The sequence below is a fragment of the Stylophora pistillata genome, chromosome 6 (assembly GCF_964205215.1).
Source record: "Stylophora pistillata chromosome 6, jaStyPist1.2, whole genome shotgun sequence".
NCBI lineage: Eukaryota > Metazoa > Cnidaria > Anthozoa > Scleractinia > Pocilloporidae > Stylophora > Stylophora pistillata.
The window spans coordinates 24,978,858-24,996,167 of record NC_142524.1 but is presented as its reverse complement, the minus strand read 5'-3'; the positions used below and the strand labels follow the sequence as shown (position 1 = coordinate 24,996,167).

The 17,310-nt window shown below is 38.6% G+C and overlaps 3 protein-coding genes and 1 pseudogene across 4 annotated transcripts in view; 3 read left to right on the top strand and 1 right to left on the bottom strand.

Moving 5' to 3' along the window:
• Positions 1 to 4,770: 4,770 nt before the first annotated feature.
• On the top strand, positions 4,771 to 10,114 carry LOC148729002 (uncharacterized). The gene is made up of 2 exons (XM_088725064.1): positions 4,771 to 4,955; positions 9,798 to 10,114. The coding sequence occupies exons 1-2, from the start codon at positions 4,892 to 4,894 to the stop codon at positions 10,112 to 10,114; spliced, it is 381 nt and encodes a 126-aa protein (XP_088581190.1). The 5' UTR covers positions 4,771 to 4,891.
• An 89-nt stretch (positions 10,115 to 10,203) lies between these two features.
• LOC148729001 (protein HEG homolog 1-like) lies at positions 10,204 to 12,741 on the top strand. Its single transcript, XM_088725063.1, has 4 exons — positions 10,204 to 10,356; positions 11,321 to 11,453; positions 11,840 to 11,965; positions 12,296 to 12,741. The coding sequence occupies exons 1-4, from the start codon at positions 10,204 to 10,206 to the stop codon at positions 12,331 to 12,333; spliced, it is 450 nt and encodes a 149-aa protein (XP_088581189.1). The 3' UTR covers positions 12,334 to 12,741.
• Positions 12,742 to 12,875: 134 nt separating this feature from the next.
• LOC148729000 (putative skeletal organic matrix protein 5) lies at positions 12,876 to 14,624 on the top strand. The gene is made up of 2 exons (XM_088725439.1): positions 12,876 to 12,947; positions 13,243 to 14,624. The coding sequence occupies exons 1-2, from the start codon at positions 12,885 to 12,887 to the stop codon at positions 13,759 to 13,761; spliced, it is 582 nt and encodes a 193-aa protein (XP_088581565.1). The 5' UTR covers positions 12,876 to 12,884; the 3' UTR covers positions 13,762 to 14,624.
• Positions 14,625 to 16,066: 1,442 nt separating this feature from the next.
• LOC148728999 (putative skeletal organic matrix protein 5) overlaps positions 16,067 to 17,310 on the bottom strand; it is a 1,355-nt pseudogene continuing 111 nt past the window's right edge. Inside the window, exons 1-4 of the transcript XR_015988805.1 lie at positions 17,168 to 17,310; positions 17,045 to 17,099; positions 16,779 to 16,904; positions 16,067 to 16,689 (exon numbers count right to left, since the gene is read on the bottom strand). The exon at positions 17,168 to 17,310 is cut by the window's right edge and continues 111 nt beyond it. The product of XR_015988805.1 is annotated as a putative skeletal organic matrix protein 5 (transcript). The remainder of the gene's footprint in view (positions 16,690 to 16,778; positions 16,905 to 17,044; positions 17,100 to 17,167) is intronic.

The following is a 17,310-nucleotide window of genomic DNA, read 5'->3' as shown; positions in this document are numbered from 1 at the left end:
GTCATTCTCCGCCGTTCCGTGTTTTAGGATTTGGGGTCATTTTCCGCCGTTCCGTGTTTTAGGATTTGGGGTCATTTTCCGCCGTTCCGTGTTTTAGGATTTGGGGTCATTTTCCGCCGTTCCGTGTTTTAGGATTTGGGGTCATTTTCCGCCGTTCCGTGTTTTAGGATTTGGGGTCATTTTCCGCCGTTCCGTGTTTTAGGATTTGGGGTCATTTTCCGCCATTCCGCCATTCTGCCATTCCGCCGTTCCGGCTTTTAGGGTCGCCCAATTTAGACGCTTCGGTCGAAATCTTTCTTTGTCCGCTCACGTTTCGACACGCAGTCGCCCAATCATATTTGCACTGTAACGCAGTGATCGTGTGTTTGCAGGATTTTCTCCCGCTTGCATCTGAAAACTACCTAGTCATCCAAGCCTCGTGGAAAATCGGGCAAGAAATGAAGGCTTAGAAGTCAAGGGATGCTTTTGATTTCTTCATATCGGAATTAGTAAATAGTATACTGACCAAGGATCTTCCCTGAAACTGTCCTCGCTAAATTGACTTGAAAACATTAGTTGACCCTTCATTTTACTAAGTTGTTGTTGTTAGTCTTACATATACTTGTCCTGCATGTCCAATAATTCACCAGTTGTATCTGCCTAGCACTGTTTGTCCACAAAATGAGGTTCTGAATTGTCCACTAGTAAGCAATAAAAATTAATTTATTACAATGTCTTATTTATTTCTTGCTATTGAGTGCGCACACTATGTCCATGAGGAGTTTAACAAGAAATACTCAAGTACAGAGTAAGTTATTATACTTTCACCTATTTTGCCTTTTGTTTAAGTTAATAATAATATAAGCTGTTGGTAATTTTGATTTTATTTCATGAGCATAGTGTAAGCACTCCGAATTCCAACACTCAAAAATAATTCGGAGACAAAAAATCAGAAATATTGAATTAAGAATACAACTTAATAGTAAATAAATAAGAGGAAAAACGGCTCATCCTCGTTGTAAAAACCTGTGAAGTTTACGAGTGACGTAAAACAAAGACAACAAAACATTATAAACAATAGCGTACATCGAAAAAATACCTCATGAAACAAAGAAAACCTCGTCAGGTTTTTACACCGAGGATGACCCGGAAAAACATGGTAAACTCAGCTGAATAGAAAATCCTAACTTACTAAATATTTCAGAGGTTATGTTTTGTTGTGATTGAAACCTTTCAGCCTCAAGTCTTTCAGCCTCTAGTCTTTCAGCTTCAAGTCGTTTCGCTTCTTTTCTAGCAGCCAAAGCCTCTGCTTCCTCTTGGATTTTCCTCTTCTTTGTCTCTCGACGTTCTGCCCGATCATTACGTGCGACTGCTTTTTAGATGTCCTTTTCAGTAACACTATTATGTCCCAGCTTTGACAATGGTGCCCACTCTGGATTTGGGGTAGATTTAAAGTATAAAGCTGGTCCCCCTTCGGCAAGGAATGTAATTTGAGATGTTAAGCACAAACGGTGCGAACACACTTGGAGGCCGTGGAATATGGCGATCATTCCGCGGCCGTAATTTTTAATAAAATATAATCATAGTTATTAAAAAAATAATTCTAACCTAATGTCCTTTGTATTACTAACCTTTTATAAAGTGATCTCTACAAACGCGAGTATTTTCAATGGCTTTTTCGTCCAGATCACTTCTGAAAATACGAGCAAGCCACAGCATCTTCACTCTGACCAAAGTTTGCGTATGGCCTTTCCTTGTGAAGTTTTGATCCCTGGAAATCTAAAAAGTCGATTCACTCCTTTGTCCCTGATACTATTGTGACCACAGTTCTTAACCGCACAAAGATAACCCATTGAAAAAGCACCATAAAGAACAAAGAATATCGGAGACCCCTGACTCGGCGCTTTGCTTCGCCTACCAGAAGATACTTTGTTTATCCACCAGAACTTTCAAATACCGGTTTGCGCAATTAGTGTGACTTCACGTGAGAATGAAGAATTGTAAAGAATTTCGCCGCGGGAAGTGGATGAGGATTTCAGGAAACAAGAGCAAAGATAAAAACCAATCTGCCTTGGTTAGTTTTGCAAGGCTAGCTTTCTGTATTGATTTCCTGTTCGAAAACGGTGCTAAATTCTAAAATGTGCTTGGAATTCTGGATTTAACCACGGGGTGCCCAATTAGATTATTTCGTGACGTAAATGAAGATGTTGCGATTTTTACAAAGTTCAGCCTGGTTTTTCCGCGCGGAAATGAAAAGCCCCAAAATAATTTTTATCTCCTCGAAAACTACACTAATTCCATTTATCATAAGCTTAACCTGAACTGATTCTGAGTTATACCGCATGGGGAAAATGATAATTGAAAACTTGGTACAAACTGCGATATTTGGATTTTGAAATATTGGTGGTTTTTAAAAGAGTTCCCTGAACTCAAAATGTAATAAAATGGTCCCGTTTCAGACTTAAGCCGTACCTCAATCCCTCCAATACAGACTTGTTAAATTGATACAAGCTTGCTTTCTTTTGGGCTTTTCAAGAACAAAGTTCATTTGCCTCTACCGGCTCGGGGCACTGATTTCCGTCGTTTAACAGCAACCGACGCTCGTTTCGGTTTTCGTGAGTTTTCTAGGATAAAGAAGCAAGTCTGGGGAAGAAAGACCTTACCACGTTTCTAAGTTCAGTAGAAGGTATCTCTGGGCAAAATATGAAGGTTTTCAATTTTTCGAACGTGTGCCACCTTTTTCGATTTTCACTCGGTCAATTCAAACATTCGCTCTTAAATGTTGTCATTTAAGAACGTAAAAGCTCTTGCACAAGCTGCAGTTATAACACAAACTGGGTCTGGGTGTGTCGATTTGTGTGAGGAGAACTAACTCGTGATACGATCACCAGAAAAAAAATTACTGGAGACCACGCTTACAACCAAGATGGCTGACTCAGACTAGTGCGTCGTACGACACTAGACCACGTGACAGGCGCTGATTCTCGTGGAGAATTAAATCAATCAATCAACCAAACCGTGCCATAATGTGGCTACACAATTTGTGTAAGCCACAGAAAAACGAATTATCTTCTAATATCCCCCAACGAAGAAACACTGTAGTTTCTCCAGAAACTGACCCCCTTTGTTTTTTCCTAAAAAACGTTTGAACTTGATTGCGGAACTGGGGATATCATAATTTGATGAACATAGGAAATAAATTTCAGTTAATCAACAACTCAGGGTTCTATTTTAGATTGTGAGTCAGCCTTGCCAAAACATCAGATCACTGACCTTTCGGATGAACTCACGTGGGAATCCTTTAAACCGTCCAAGCAGAGTTAACTCTGCCATTGGAATACCTAGTTGCTAAACGTGATCGCTATCTTTGGAGTCTCACACGAAACAAGCACCTGTGCTCTCTTGTCAGGACTATTTTTGCTCCTCCCCTCCCCCCCTCCATTCACCTGAATCACTTGTTGGCAGACACTCCTAATGATGATTATGGCGATTCTAGTTTTAGCTAAAGGATTCTTCAGACATCTAGGCCATTGCTTATTGAAAACGTAAATTCTAACTCAGTTCTATCTTCAAGGTCTGTTATTTGTAGTTGTATTTCATTCTTGCCAAAACATATCAGTCTTAGAGGCTCAGCACTTGGTCTGTTTTCTAGATAAGCTTAGTTTTTTGAGATGAACTCTGGCCCTCTCGAATTAAAGTAACTTCATTAACATATATTCAAGTTTATAAAGCATTCAGGTGGAGAATCAGACAAGGTTTATAATTAAAACTACTCTGGTTCAAAGATTGAATGAATGTAACTGAGAATTTACAATTCCTAGCCAACGTTTCGACACTCCTTTCGAGTGCCCTCATCAAGGGTGATCTAATCGTTGCAACAAGAGGTCCTTTTTACACGCTCGCTAATTAGCAGCCCTTTTTTCTGACGAGGTGTAAATAGGCATCAGGTAGTAAGCCGCCATCATCACGATTTAAAGGAGCGTGGCAAAGAAGTCACATACGGCGCGCCATGATAATGAAAACAAACATATGAAAGCCGTGGGATATAACATATGCAAGATAACGGTACTTAGAAATTACTCACCGAGGCCACTCTGACATAGTCTTGTTTGTTTGGGATTTTTCAATTTTTTTACATTACAGTTTCCGAACTCTTCATTATCTTACGCACATAAAAAAACGACATTTGCACTTAGAATGATTAACCATACGACGCAATTGTTCACTGGCCAAACGGAATTTGCAATATCTTAAATTTTAGTTAATGAATGTATAGTTAATCATTTACGAACAGAAAAATAGAACGGATCGTTTAGTGGATAGATACATATTTTAACGACAAATTGATGCTCAATGTTTTGATGATCACGCTAACCTCATATTATCGTAATTGTTTGTCATGCTAGTCTGTCATAGGATGCAGACATGAAATGATAATTAAAGTTTCTAAAATATTCATAATTAGTTATCGTAAATGAGGCAGGTAGTCTAGTTTTTAGCAATTTATTTTAGAGCATAGGACGATTTTGGGCCCAATACGGGCAAAATCACTCTCTCCTTACTCTAGTAATAAAAGCCAAGTAGAGCAGAAGAAGCCCTTAAATTTTCTATGTAGTTTCTCTCTAAGATCCCGTTTGACTTCTGCTATGTCAGCGCGATTAATTTTTAATCCACTCGTCAAATGGCTTAGTAAAGGTAATCAATTTGTTTTCATCCAATGAATTTTTTTCGTCCTGGTACGAGAGTTAGAGATATTAACTTAAAACAAAGAACAATAAGGTAACACCCAACTCTCAGTGGTTTAGAGAAAATCAGGGAAGTTTGTACCGTAAGAGGGAAGCTCTAAGTAAGATTACTCGTATCAATTTGCACATTTCGTAAAGTCAGTCGCAGAAGCCTGGCGATCTGCGCGATGAAGAAGTCGAATTTTGTCTTTGTTTGGTGCTTCATGATATTTGTTTCTGTCTCACCGCAAGGTAAGCTGTATCATGACAATTTTGTGCGCGGAAATAGAGAAGGGACAGTAATTCTTCTGAATCATAGGTACTTTTTAGCACCTGTTACTTGTTTAAAGGTTTTGTTTTATTCTCCACAACATATAGCTGTTAAACGATAGCTTAACCGTAAATTCTTAAAACTTCTTAACCAGGTAAATTATTAACCCTACGGGTTCGTCACAATACGACACAACTCGTAAAAATACTCAGCGATACTATACAAGAAAACGTCTAATAAGATATATATATATATCCTTTCTGAAATGGTATTATTAGCCTTCTTTTTAATTAATAGTCAATGAATAGAAAACATAACCATAGTTTAGGACATAAACTCACTTGCAGCCCTTCCAATTTTCTACGAGCTGTCGTAAAAGTGCTTCAAGGCGGAAGACAATTTTGGGCCTAAAGCGCAAAATAGTTTTAGCATATTTCAATAAATTAAAATCAGGTGCAGCGCCAGTAGCATTTATTTTTTCCGTTTCGTTTCTTTTTTAGCGTAAGGATATCGATTTTCAAACTATAACTGCTGTTGTGTCTGTACGATTAACCATCGAGAAACTTAGTAAGTAAGATAAATTATCTATTTTCTCCCAAAGAATTAAATACCGGCTGGCAAAGTGACTTAAGATATCATGTTGAAACAAAGAACTATAAGGTAATATCTAGTTCTCATTGGTCAAAAGAAAGTCAGGAAGTTTTTACCAGAAGGAAAAAAACAACTTTTTATATTCATTTGCACATACTTCGTGAAGTCCGTCTCAAAAAGCGGTCTGTGATATAAAGAATTGGCTTTTTATGTTTGTTCTGTTACTTTGGTATTTTATGATATCTGTTTCTGTCTCATTACAAGGTTAGGTCTACCATTACACATTTTTGATAGGGGATAGTGAAGGGAAATTAGTCCTTCTAAATAGTAAAGGCTGATAGTTTCTAAAGAAACTGTTTGGGGCTGCGTCGGTAGGGGTAACGAAATAATTTGAATATATCAACAAAGTTGAAATGGTAAATTGGCCGCCGTTACGATTATAAAAGCTGACGTTTCGAGCGTTAGCCCTTCGTCGAACCGACGAAGGGCTAACGCTTGAAATGTCAGCTTTTATAATCGTAACGGTGACCAATTTACCATTTCAACTTTGTTGATATATTTAAATTACTTCTAAATAGTAGTTACCATTTAACACCTGCTACCTGTTTGAAGAGGGTTTTGTTATTTATCCGCACAATAGCAACTCTTTTTAAGATAGCTAAACACCTTTTTCAACTGCTGAGCCAAGAAACTCCCGGTAAATGGATGATGTGTATAAGTTTTCGTGCATTTCTTCTGCAGCGAATTGCGAAAGATTTTTTTTTTTGTAGACCGGTTCGTTATAATCGAGCTCGTCATTCAGAAGTTATTTTATAATATTTTCCACTTATCTATTTCCCTCTTTATCTATCTATTCATATTTTTGTACTTTGGATTGTTATGTGTGAAAATGTTACATTTGTGGATGTTTTCCTCTAAGTGGAAGAGTTTATTGTTGGTTGTCTGCCGTCAAATTTTTCTCAAAAAAATAATTAGAGAATATCAACAAATTTACCTGTCGTGATAGATCTGTAGCTTTTGGGTAATAATTTAATCGGCTGAAGAACATAATGTCATACAATTAAGCTCTACTGTAATGCAAGCTCTTTGCAAAAGTTATTTCTTTCTTGATGTGGATCATTTATGGATTTCCTCAACGATTCAGCCCACTTCACTCATTAAAACTAAAAAGTTGGACTGGGCTTGGTTAGCTCCATTTTCTGTCTTTAAAGGCACACACAACCCACAATTCCTCTATTCGCTCCGACGAAGGGCTAACGCTTCAAACGTCAGCTTTTGTAATCGTTACGGTGGCCAATTTACCATTTCAAGTTTGTTGATATATCCAAATTATTTTGTTTTCAAAAAAGATTGATACGCGGCCCAAAAACATCTGTAATTTTATAATCTTTCACCAAACGTAACTCAGAAAGATAAAACGAAAGGTCCTTGCAGTGAACAACTTCACTGATCAGTGAGACTCTCATTCATCTAATTAATATCTTAATCCTCCAAAAACTTTCGTTCGATAGCGAAGTTTTGAGATCTTTCTTAATTAAGGTGGCTCGTACTAGTTTCCTCGCGCGGGGAACAGATAACTCTTAGTCACGCGCGACAGAAACGTGCGAAAGAAGCGCGAGATTAAAAGACGAAAATTTAAAACAAAGATGGCGGCGCGAGGATGTTTTTCTACTTTTGTGAGAAGTTTACCAAAGAGTGTGTATTTGATGTGTTAAGCGGCCATTGTGAATGCAGGAGATAGAAACTAAGATAAAAAGACGATTTTCGGATAAGTAAAGGTTGCTTTAATTGACATCTAAAAGAAATAATAACCGATATAAAATCTTGCGAGGGCGAAAGAAGAAGAACTCAAGTGAAGGATAATCTACCTGAAGTGGAAGAAGACTTTGAAAGTTAAAGGAAAATAATATGATATAGCCAGAAGTCGTGTGTAGGATTTTTAAGATGAGCCCGGGAGGCTGTCTTTGACGGCTGTTTAATGATTTTCTTAGCAGTAAACGTCTGTAAACATCAGACCGTAGGCGCTCGCGCGAGTACACGCAATAATCAGTGGTAGCTATAACAGATCATGAACAAATGTCGATCTTATAGAATCCATATTTTTAAATGCGCGAGAAAGCGCGTGGAAATTGCTAAACTCGCGAATGCTATTGCATGAAAAAAAGTCCGGTGACCCCTTCTTTTTATTGTTCCAGTATGATAATAACGTCGAAAGGAATCATCAGAAAAAAAAAAAATAGAAAATTCTACGGAAGGAAATTTGCGATGTGTGAAAATTGCCTTTTCCTAGATTTTCTGAAATTCCGCTCCGTAGAATTTTTTTAAAAATCTTTGCGCATTTTCCTTTTCAAGTGTCAAAAGCAATCACTGAAAATAAATCACGGAGTCACCGGGTTAGTTTTCGAATTATTTAAGCCACAAGCTAAAAGGTGCGTCTGAATAGACCTATCAAAGCGTTGCCATGGAAACTGCTACTGACGAAATGACACTTATTTTTGGATAACCAATGATTATATAATTCAACCCCGTAAAAGTGTTCAACTGGCCTTGGTAAGTCTTTCTGTTGTATTCTTTCAAAGTTACAAACCATCAAAAAGATGAAAACCGGTACGAGCCACCTTGAGGTATCACAGAAGGAAAATTAGCGTTTTCATTCAAACTGAAAATCATTCACGCTATCCCTATAAAAGTGTAAATTTTCTTGAAGCTTAATAAACACTGATTAAATTAGAGGAGGAAACAGGTCAGGCAGAGGAAGGAGAGCTACACTGTAAACCCAAACGTAAGTGCTATGTTACGCGAATGATGATGGACTGTCGGCAATATTATTCGCGAACTAACACCCACGGCAGCTTCGATAGAAATAGACCCTCGCCACTGAATCTCCCTGAGTCTAGTAGGAACCCTATCACTATCGGTGAACTATATTTCCGCTCCGATGCAAACTGCGATGAAATTTTCCTTTTACCGGAGCGGCAAAACAGACTCGTCGCTTTTGGACATCATAACAACTTGAAAACAGCATTTGAATTACAAAGACAATCTCTCTACATATCTAGTTTCGGAAAGAACTAATAGAAGTATATTTGAAAACGAATGAGTAATTTTAAAACTGTTCAAAACTGTACAATGTACAATGAAAATCAAGACTGGTTGTGAAATCGTTAATTAGATAACGAGAACAAGTTGACATGAAGTGTCGGCAACAGGGCCGTAGCTAGCATAAGCCAAGACGAGGCAATTGCCTCGACTTGATTTTGGCCTTTTTTTAAATTTTTTTCTTGAAGATTGACTTATCTGAAGAAAAATGCCACGGAAACTCCTTAAAAGAGCATTTCTGAACCTCTAGATTTCAAAATTTTCTGGGGGGAAAGCCCCAGACCCCCCTAGCGGCTCGCGCCTTCGGCGCTCGAAAATTGCCTCCTCTTGTCCTAAAGTCTGGCTACAGCCTTGGTCGGCAACCTCGCCTTTCGTTCTACTCTCAAATTAATTTTTGCTTTATATCTCTTGAAGTAAAGAAGATATCAAAATTTATTTCAGAAGATGATAAATCTTTATTTTTTATATTAGACATTAAATTTTTAGGAAATTGGAAAAAACATTCTTTCTTTCTTTACATAGGAATTCATTTTAAATTAGTGTAGCACTTTTTTAAACTACTTTAAACAACTTCACCACTTAAACTTTGTAAAGATGCTTTGTTTGTGTGTCATTTAATGTAGCGAAACTGCGTTGTTTTCTGATTTTCTTTCTCTTCGCTTTAATTTATTTCTATTGAGTTATCGAGATTGAGTACTTTTGTAGATTTCTGTGCATGTCGCTGTCACTTTTTTTGCCTTTGTGACAAATTGTCAAGAATTTCAAGAGTTCGCGAGAAAATGTCCAAATTTATGATTCATGTTCAGTTTTGGAGCAATCTATTCGGTTGTCATGCCAAAAGGCACCTTAATATCCGAATAGTCCAAACGGAGCTTTTTTCTGAAACGTTCTTAAGTTTCTGTTACCACTCTAGCTTAGTCATTTTCATTTCTACTGGTTTCTATTGTAAAAGCTCATTGTTTGGCAAAGTAAGTGGCCGCCTTGATCCATATGTCGGTCACAATAACTGCAAGTAGAAAAAATTCTCCATGAAAGTTTAAAAACACCACGCATTTCCAATTCTTTGTTCCTACTAAGTGAAATTTTGCTAGGAGCCTATTTTTTCCAAAAGCACTCTCAATCTTAACCAATAGAAGCAGTCATTATAGAACCCGACGATATACCAGAAACTTCATCACCGATATCCAGGCAAAGTCTACTCTCCCTAGACAAGTTCCACCATCTCAATGTACCTAAAATTGAAGAGATTATGGTATACGACGACTTTGAATGCACCTTTAAATGCCTTCACCATCCTCTGTGTGTCTCCGTGAACCTGGCCGCTGAAGGGCAACTGTGGTGTGAGTTACTGTCAACTGATAAGTACAGCAGTCCCAACGAATACCATGAAAACAAGAATTCGCATCACTATTACTTTGAGGTTAGAAGCTATTTTTATCATCAACTCTGAAACTGTAGTAAATATGAGCCAACCGCGGTGGCAATAATCTTGAAAAACGTGCAAATTCGCATAGTTGAGTTCATAACAATAATGTGTCAATGTGTCACACGGAACCTGACTGTGTCAGTGTTAACCTTGATAAACGAGTTATTCTACACCGTGGGTACAATTATGAATTTAGTAACGTTACTCACGAAGGACAGAAACTCGACCTGAGGGAGGATGAAAAGGAATTTTATCATGCATCTGAGGTAGGTGTTACTTTATTAGCTGATTGTCAGTTTCTGCGGAATACCACTTTCATAATCTTAAGTGTTGAGATGATTGATTTAATTTTGCTGTCACTGACATTTATTTTGTCATCAGCACTTTTTTGTATTTAAGGTTACCGTGCACCTTCAGGGGTGTCTCGCGTGCAAGCGATGTAGCGCGTCCGGTTTAAACTAAAGATATCTAACTCCTATATCTAATTCAAGCTTATAAGACTGGCTTTTAGACTATACCAAAATTTTTGAAAAAAAATTAATTGTCGAATTTTTCACGACTTCTAAATGCAAGCGCCCGCATCACCTTTTAAGAGGTACAAGTCAAAGGGAATTTTTTCGATTGCTCTCAAATTTTGACAGTAGCTAGTTTTAAATATAAACAACAAAAAATTGTCTCCGAATTTATTTCTAAAAAATTTTTTGCAAGAGCGATTTTTAAACGATCACTCCACACTTTTTTAATCCTATTTCAAAAATGTTCTGTAACTTTTCACTGAAATTGAATATGGCAAATCGCAGACACTTTTTTTTTAGCGCTTTGGCCCCGGAAACGGAGGAACACATTAAATAAGCGAAAAACAAAATTCGCTTTGACATCTAATGTTCAAAAGTAGATTCGGGGCGCTCGCATTTAGAAGTCGTGAAAAATTCGAAAATTAATTTTTTTCAAAAGTTTTGGTACGGTCTGATAGCCAGTCCTATAAGCTTTATTTTGATATGAGGTTTAGATATCTACAGTTTAAACCGGACGCGCTACATCGCTTGCACGCGAGACACCCCTGAAGGTGCACGATAACCTTAAGTTCCCCTTGTTTTCTAATTGTTTTTTTTTTTTTTTTTTTATGAACTGCTCTAAATTAAAAGCGAGAGACTTAGACTTAGAAAAAACTAATCACCCATCCTGCAACATTAATATTTCAACGTATGATTTTAAAATTGTTCATACTTTTTCTCCTTTTGGCTTCAGAGCGCTTGTACTGATAACCCTTGCGAAAAGAACGGTACTTGTCAAAGCGCTTTAACCGACAAAGGACATCGCTGTTTGTGTCCCACTGGATTCAAAGGTCCGAACTGTAAAAAAGGTAAACCTTGTCATTTTAAACCAGCCGTAGGCTCGTGTGGGCTCCATTTTTACATTAAACTTCTTAACGAGAATGAAGTGTGGTTTGAAAGGTAAAAACGGGTAGCAGAGAAACGAGGCGTTTGGTAAGCTGTTGCATTTGGAGGCCCTGCCCATCTTTACTTCTGTGAGGCGCTAAAACATACGCCAGCTTTGCAGGCCGGAAAATAGCGAGTGATTGAGTTGCAGTTGGTTTTGATCCTTTTCGTTAAGAGTATGACTCGAGTATCTGAACCAACCACAAGGTAGGAATAAAAACTAGCAAACCATGGGTTACCTTTAACACTTAAATGAAAATAATTTTTTGGAGAGTTGTCTAGCCATCAAAAATTATTAATTTATTTTCAGACATTGACGAGTGTGCTACAGAAGCACATAGCTGTAATGCTAATGCTGTGTGCAACAATACTGAAGGATCATACAAGTGTTCGTGCAAACCTGGATACTTTGGGGATGGAAAAATCTGCACAATGCGTAATGAATCTCTTTTGATGTTTCTATGAGGTTTCTTGTGATGCTCTGTTTCAAAGTAAACGCCATTCATTTGCATTTTTTTTCTTTAATGTAAATTTTCGTTTCAATCAGATTTTAAAATACCACACGTTCTTTTTTCTGTTGTTGTTTAAGGGTCCGTTGTTATGTCATCAGAGAAGAGGGTGATTTTGTTTATGCTAATCACCTGCCTTATATTGATCAGTTTGCAAAAATTTGGAGGAAACTCGATGCTTTTAATGATCACATGAATACAAAACTACTCACAATGCTACCGAGAAGATTAATATTCATATGTTACTCTTCTTTCAGTCTCAACATGCAAAGAAATTTACGAAAGGAATATGTAAGTAAAATAGCTCAATGACAATATCAGAAATAGGTAAGAACGAGATAAGCCATCGGGGCCGGGTTGTTCAAAGCTGTGTTAAGATAACCCAGGGTTAGTGTGAAATTTGATTTTAGATCTGAAAGCTCTGAAAGAAAATTCAGCTTAATTCCATTTGTCTACAATTTGATAATTGAATGTCCTAAAAAGAGCTAGGAAAATTATCTCAAAATGGCTTTTGATTAGAGAAATTTAGAAACCTGGATGAAAATTTAACCCTGGGTTAGAGCTAATCGGCCTTTGAACAACTGGACCCAGAAGGAATAAAAGCAATTATTTTAACAACAATCCAGCCCCTGATCCTTTATGATAATCATCCGAGCCGACTAGCTTCTTTTTGGAAAAGAATTGAAACGTACGTTGTGTCTCTTGAAAATTTATAAGACCTACTGAATATGCAGAAGTCTCGCTATGTACTACCAGTTCTTACATAGTATTTTATCCAACAGATTAAACAAGAGTGGTAAGGTTGTCCTGCTCTTGGACTCAAAGCCAATCTACGTTTTCTGTCACATGGGAGACTTTGGATGCGGAGATGGAGGATGGACACCAGTCATGAAAATTGATGGCAGCAAGGTATAAATTGATTTGCTATCAATAAAGTATAAAATCATTTAAAATTCATTGCAGATACAGGTCAGTGTAAGTAAGCGAAATAGGGTATTTGAGAAAATGTATGCCGTTTCCTTTACAACTACCAAAAGTCGTTCGCTCGACCGTTCACTCATCTTTACGAGGCGGGAAAAAAATGGCAACTGTCTTTCCAACAAACACCAAAGGTCGCTTAAGATTAGTTAATGACCGTGAGCCTAAAGCAGTCTATAACGGATATCAAACTAAATAAGAAAAACTCCTTTATCATCGATTTCAGAGAACCTTCCATTACGACTCTCATTTCTGGAGCGACAGAAAAGCTTATAACCTTTCTGGAGGAGAGACTGGGTTTGACTTACAACAGACCAAGTTACCGACCTACTGGAACACATCCTTCTCCAAGATCTGTCTCGGTATGAGGATTGAACAACAGACCAGCTTCACTGTAATCAATGCGCACGCTAACTCCCTGCACTCAATGATCGCCGCTGGAATATACTACGCCACCTCACTAGGTCGTAACACGTGGAAGAAGTTGATTGGTTCAGAGGTCTCTTTGCAGCAAAACTGCAACAAGGAAGGGTTCAATGCAGAGGGAAGCGATTCAAGTTTTTCCAAAGCAAGAATTGGAATCATCGCTAACAACCAGAATGACTGCTCTTCTTGTAACTCCCGAATTGGTTTTGGTACAGGAGGTCTATATGATGACTCCAACACATGTGGCAATGAAGCAATACTCTCGCCAGACAATGGAAACAAGCACATCAAAGCCATGGGATACATCCTGGTGCAGTGACTGGGGACACAGTTCACTTCCCAAATTTTAATTCAAGCTTTAAAAACGAAGTAGAAATTGGCCAAGAAGACAAATTCCATATTCATGTAACGTCGATCTCGCGGGCTGTATAAGCAAGGAAGTTACATGTCTCACCGTTTTAGTATCTCGAAGTAAAACAATTGTGCACATCAAGTGTCGATGGATAATTACCTAGCCGCTTCGTGGCTTGGTAAATATCCACCACCAACCATTTCCACTTCGGTGAAGAGTTGTTAATAATTATCATGCTCTAACAATAAATTCTCGTGACTAATTTACAATGAAATGTGTAGCAATTAGAGGGAAGAAGCTTTGTTTACCTAGAATCGTAGAATCCAAAGCACCCGAGCTGAACGTGTAATTAACGACAGAAAAAGATAGTTGTGTAAGGTACTGTTCTTCATTGCCTTTTTTTAAAGGGCCGTTACCTCCTGATGCCTTTTATACTGATATCTTATGATTTGCTTGAGTTTTTACAAAGCTGAACAGCCTATAACCTCACCGGCAAAACAATTCTTCCTGGAAATAATAAAGACACCGTCATTAACAACTTATTTTCAGTTCAGTTGATGGTTCACGTCGGTCGCTCAGGAAAGAGTTGACTTAAAAAGGAATGTTGTCGGTGGTGGTGACTGACCACTCGTCATCATCTCACTCAAGTTAAGAGCATTTTGTCGGTCGAGTGCTACAAGTTTCGGTAGTGTAAACTAATTGGACAGTTTTTCCGCAAATATGGTCTGATAGGTTACAATGCGAAAAAGTCCGGTCGGTAATGAATTGCGAATCACAATATTCGGACCGAGCCTGGATTGGGCTAGCAGAAAGTTCTACTATTTAGTAGTTTCCAAATAATTTCAATAACTTTGGCTTTGAATAGCTGGTATACTATCTTAGAATAGACTCTCACTCGCTCAACAGATATCGACAACTACTGGCGCTATATAAACGACTTCCTCATCACATATTTACATTCATGAACCTAACAGAGCCACCTAACCCCACCGACGGATTTTAACTGACAAGTCAGAGCCGAACAGTGGATGGCATCACGTGCAGCAAAATAAACAATGTCTGTTGTAAGGGAACAGTCATAACTGGGGGGAGGTCCAGAGGATTTTGATTCTTATGACCCCCCATTCCGCCTTGTTGGCATTTAATTGGTAGTCAGTTTTCTTTGTTCACCTCTTGCCCCCCATGGTTCCATGATCTGTAGGCGACGACTGATTAGCCTCTTTCGCAGACGTTCTTTGGGCTCGTCGCGCAATCTTCCTCTCCCACGAACGTCTGCTGAAACGAATGGGTTGTTTAATTAGACCAATCACAGCGCGCTTCCCGATCAAGGCAGCAAACTTTGAATCTTGATAAATTTTTTTCTTGTTGACGTGATGGTGTTTCCTGGGCATTTTTAGCAAAGTGCTTCCACCGAGTATATCATAACTTTCGCCCATTGTTCGATCATTTTCGGCGTTAGAAGAAGTAAAAGTGTAGGGGATTGTTAAAATTTCAGTGATTTCGCTGCAGATCGTTGCTGCAGTTGTAAAGCTGTTGTAGGTTCGATCGGGACGTCAATGTTCTCAATGTCCCTGTCCTTTTCAGCGGAATTTCGACGTGGGCGTTTCGTTTTATTTGCTACTTTCTTCAAGTCTTTTTTTATCTCATCCTGAAGGGATCGCAGATTTGTTTTAGCTTTTTCAAAACGAAGTAACCGCTTGTAGCACTTATTGCAGACGAACGGTCGCTGGACGAAAACACATTCAAATCTGTTTGCACAGCGCATTCAGTTAAGTGTGCAATATCCACTGAACTCTTACCAAACACTCTTATTCTCGCCTGCGGGATTAACGGAAAGCTGCACAGAAAACAGTTCTTTCCGACGTTTTTTTTCGGAGTTCCTGAAGCAAGGTTTTAAGATCTGTTTTCCATGAGCAATAAGAAACGCGAGAAAATTAAACCCACTCTTGGGAGTTGTTCTATCACAGCTTATGATTAGCTTTCTATTAAACAATAACGAAGCGCCAATTGGCTCTTTGGTGATCTCTTTGGTAATGTCTGTGGGCTCCAAAAGAATTAAAAAGTCGCTATTTTGTGTATCACCTTTAGTGTGTGATCTGATCGTGACTTCCCTTGGCCTACAGCTCGCGATGTGGACGTATAATGAACACCGAATACGTCTTCGTAGCAAATATCTACCGCATTCGTAAAATTTAAATTAGCACAATTCACACGTCTTAGACTGACTACAAAAAATCTATAATTGACAGACAAATCGGATCAGAGGAGATAATTTTGAACCCATTGTTTTATTAGTTTCTACGCTTTAGGATACTACATTTTCTACTTGATGATGGCTTCTTGGCTTAAAATTTGGGAAGCTAACTGTGTCCCCAGTCACTGCACCAGAATGTACCCCATTGCTTTGATATGCTTGTTTCCATTGTCTGGCGAGTGTGTTGCTTGATTGCCACATGTGTTAAAGTCATCATGTAGACCTCCTGTACCAAAACCAATTCGGGAGTCACAAGTAGAGCAGTCATTCTGCTGATTGGCGGTGATGCCGATTCTTGCTTTGGATTGCCGAGGGTTGCCTCCCACCGCATTGAAACCTTCTTTGTTGCAGTGGGGCTGCAAGGAGGCCAGTGAGCCAATTAGCCACTTCCACGTGTTACAACCCAGTGAGGTGGCGCGGTATTTCCCGTCAGCGATCAGTGAATAGAGTGAGTTGGCGTGCCTGTTGATCACAATGAACCTGAGCTGATGACCAATCTTTATACCGAGGCAGATCTTGGAGAAGGGTGTCTTCCAGTAGGTCGGTAACTTAGTCTCTTTTAAGTCAAAGCCAGTCCTGCCTCCAGCAAGTTAATATGTATTTCTGTTGCTCCAGAAATGGGAATTGTAACGGAAGGTTCTCTGAAAAACAAAAAAACAATTTTTCAATTTTTTTTCTTTTTTTGCAATCAATAATCTTTAGAGTTTCTGAAAAGAGACAAGGAGTTTACCTTTGCGCCGTTAATCTTCATGGCCAGCGTCCATCCTCCACCACCGCATCCAAATTTCCCATGTGACAGTAAACAGGAATCTTTTGTGAACCAAACATCAGCGGGTACACTTGGCTTCGTCTCGACCTTATGGAAAAAGAATAAGTCAGATGTAACGGAGTAAGTCAGCCTGTAAGCAGGCAAAAGGCCCTCTGACTGTATAAACATCATGCGATCAAGCGAACGTTTTGGAATCTCGCAATTAAATCACTTCACTATATACTTACTTTCCTTTGTCGTACAGCTCCTTGCAAGAAGAGAGAGACTATATGGAGGATAAGACTACGATTTTAAGATCTGAGTGCATTCGACACACTTCAAAAATAAAAACATATCACCGAAAAAAGTACCTGGAAGCTTTGGAGGCAAAGCGTCCTTTACCAGCGCAACAAGATTTTTTACTTCGGTTCGAAGCTTCTTGATGTCCTTGCTGATCTCACCGCAGTGATTGGCGGTACAGGATTGTTGTCTGGCGCGGATTAAAACAGCGAAC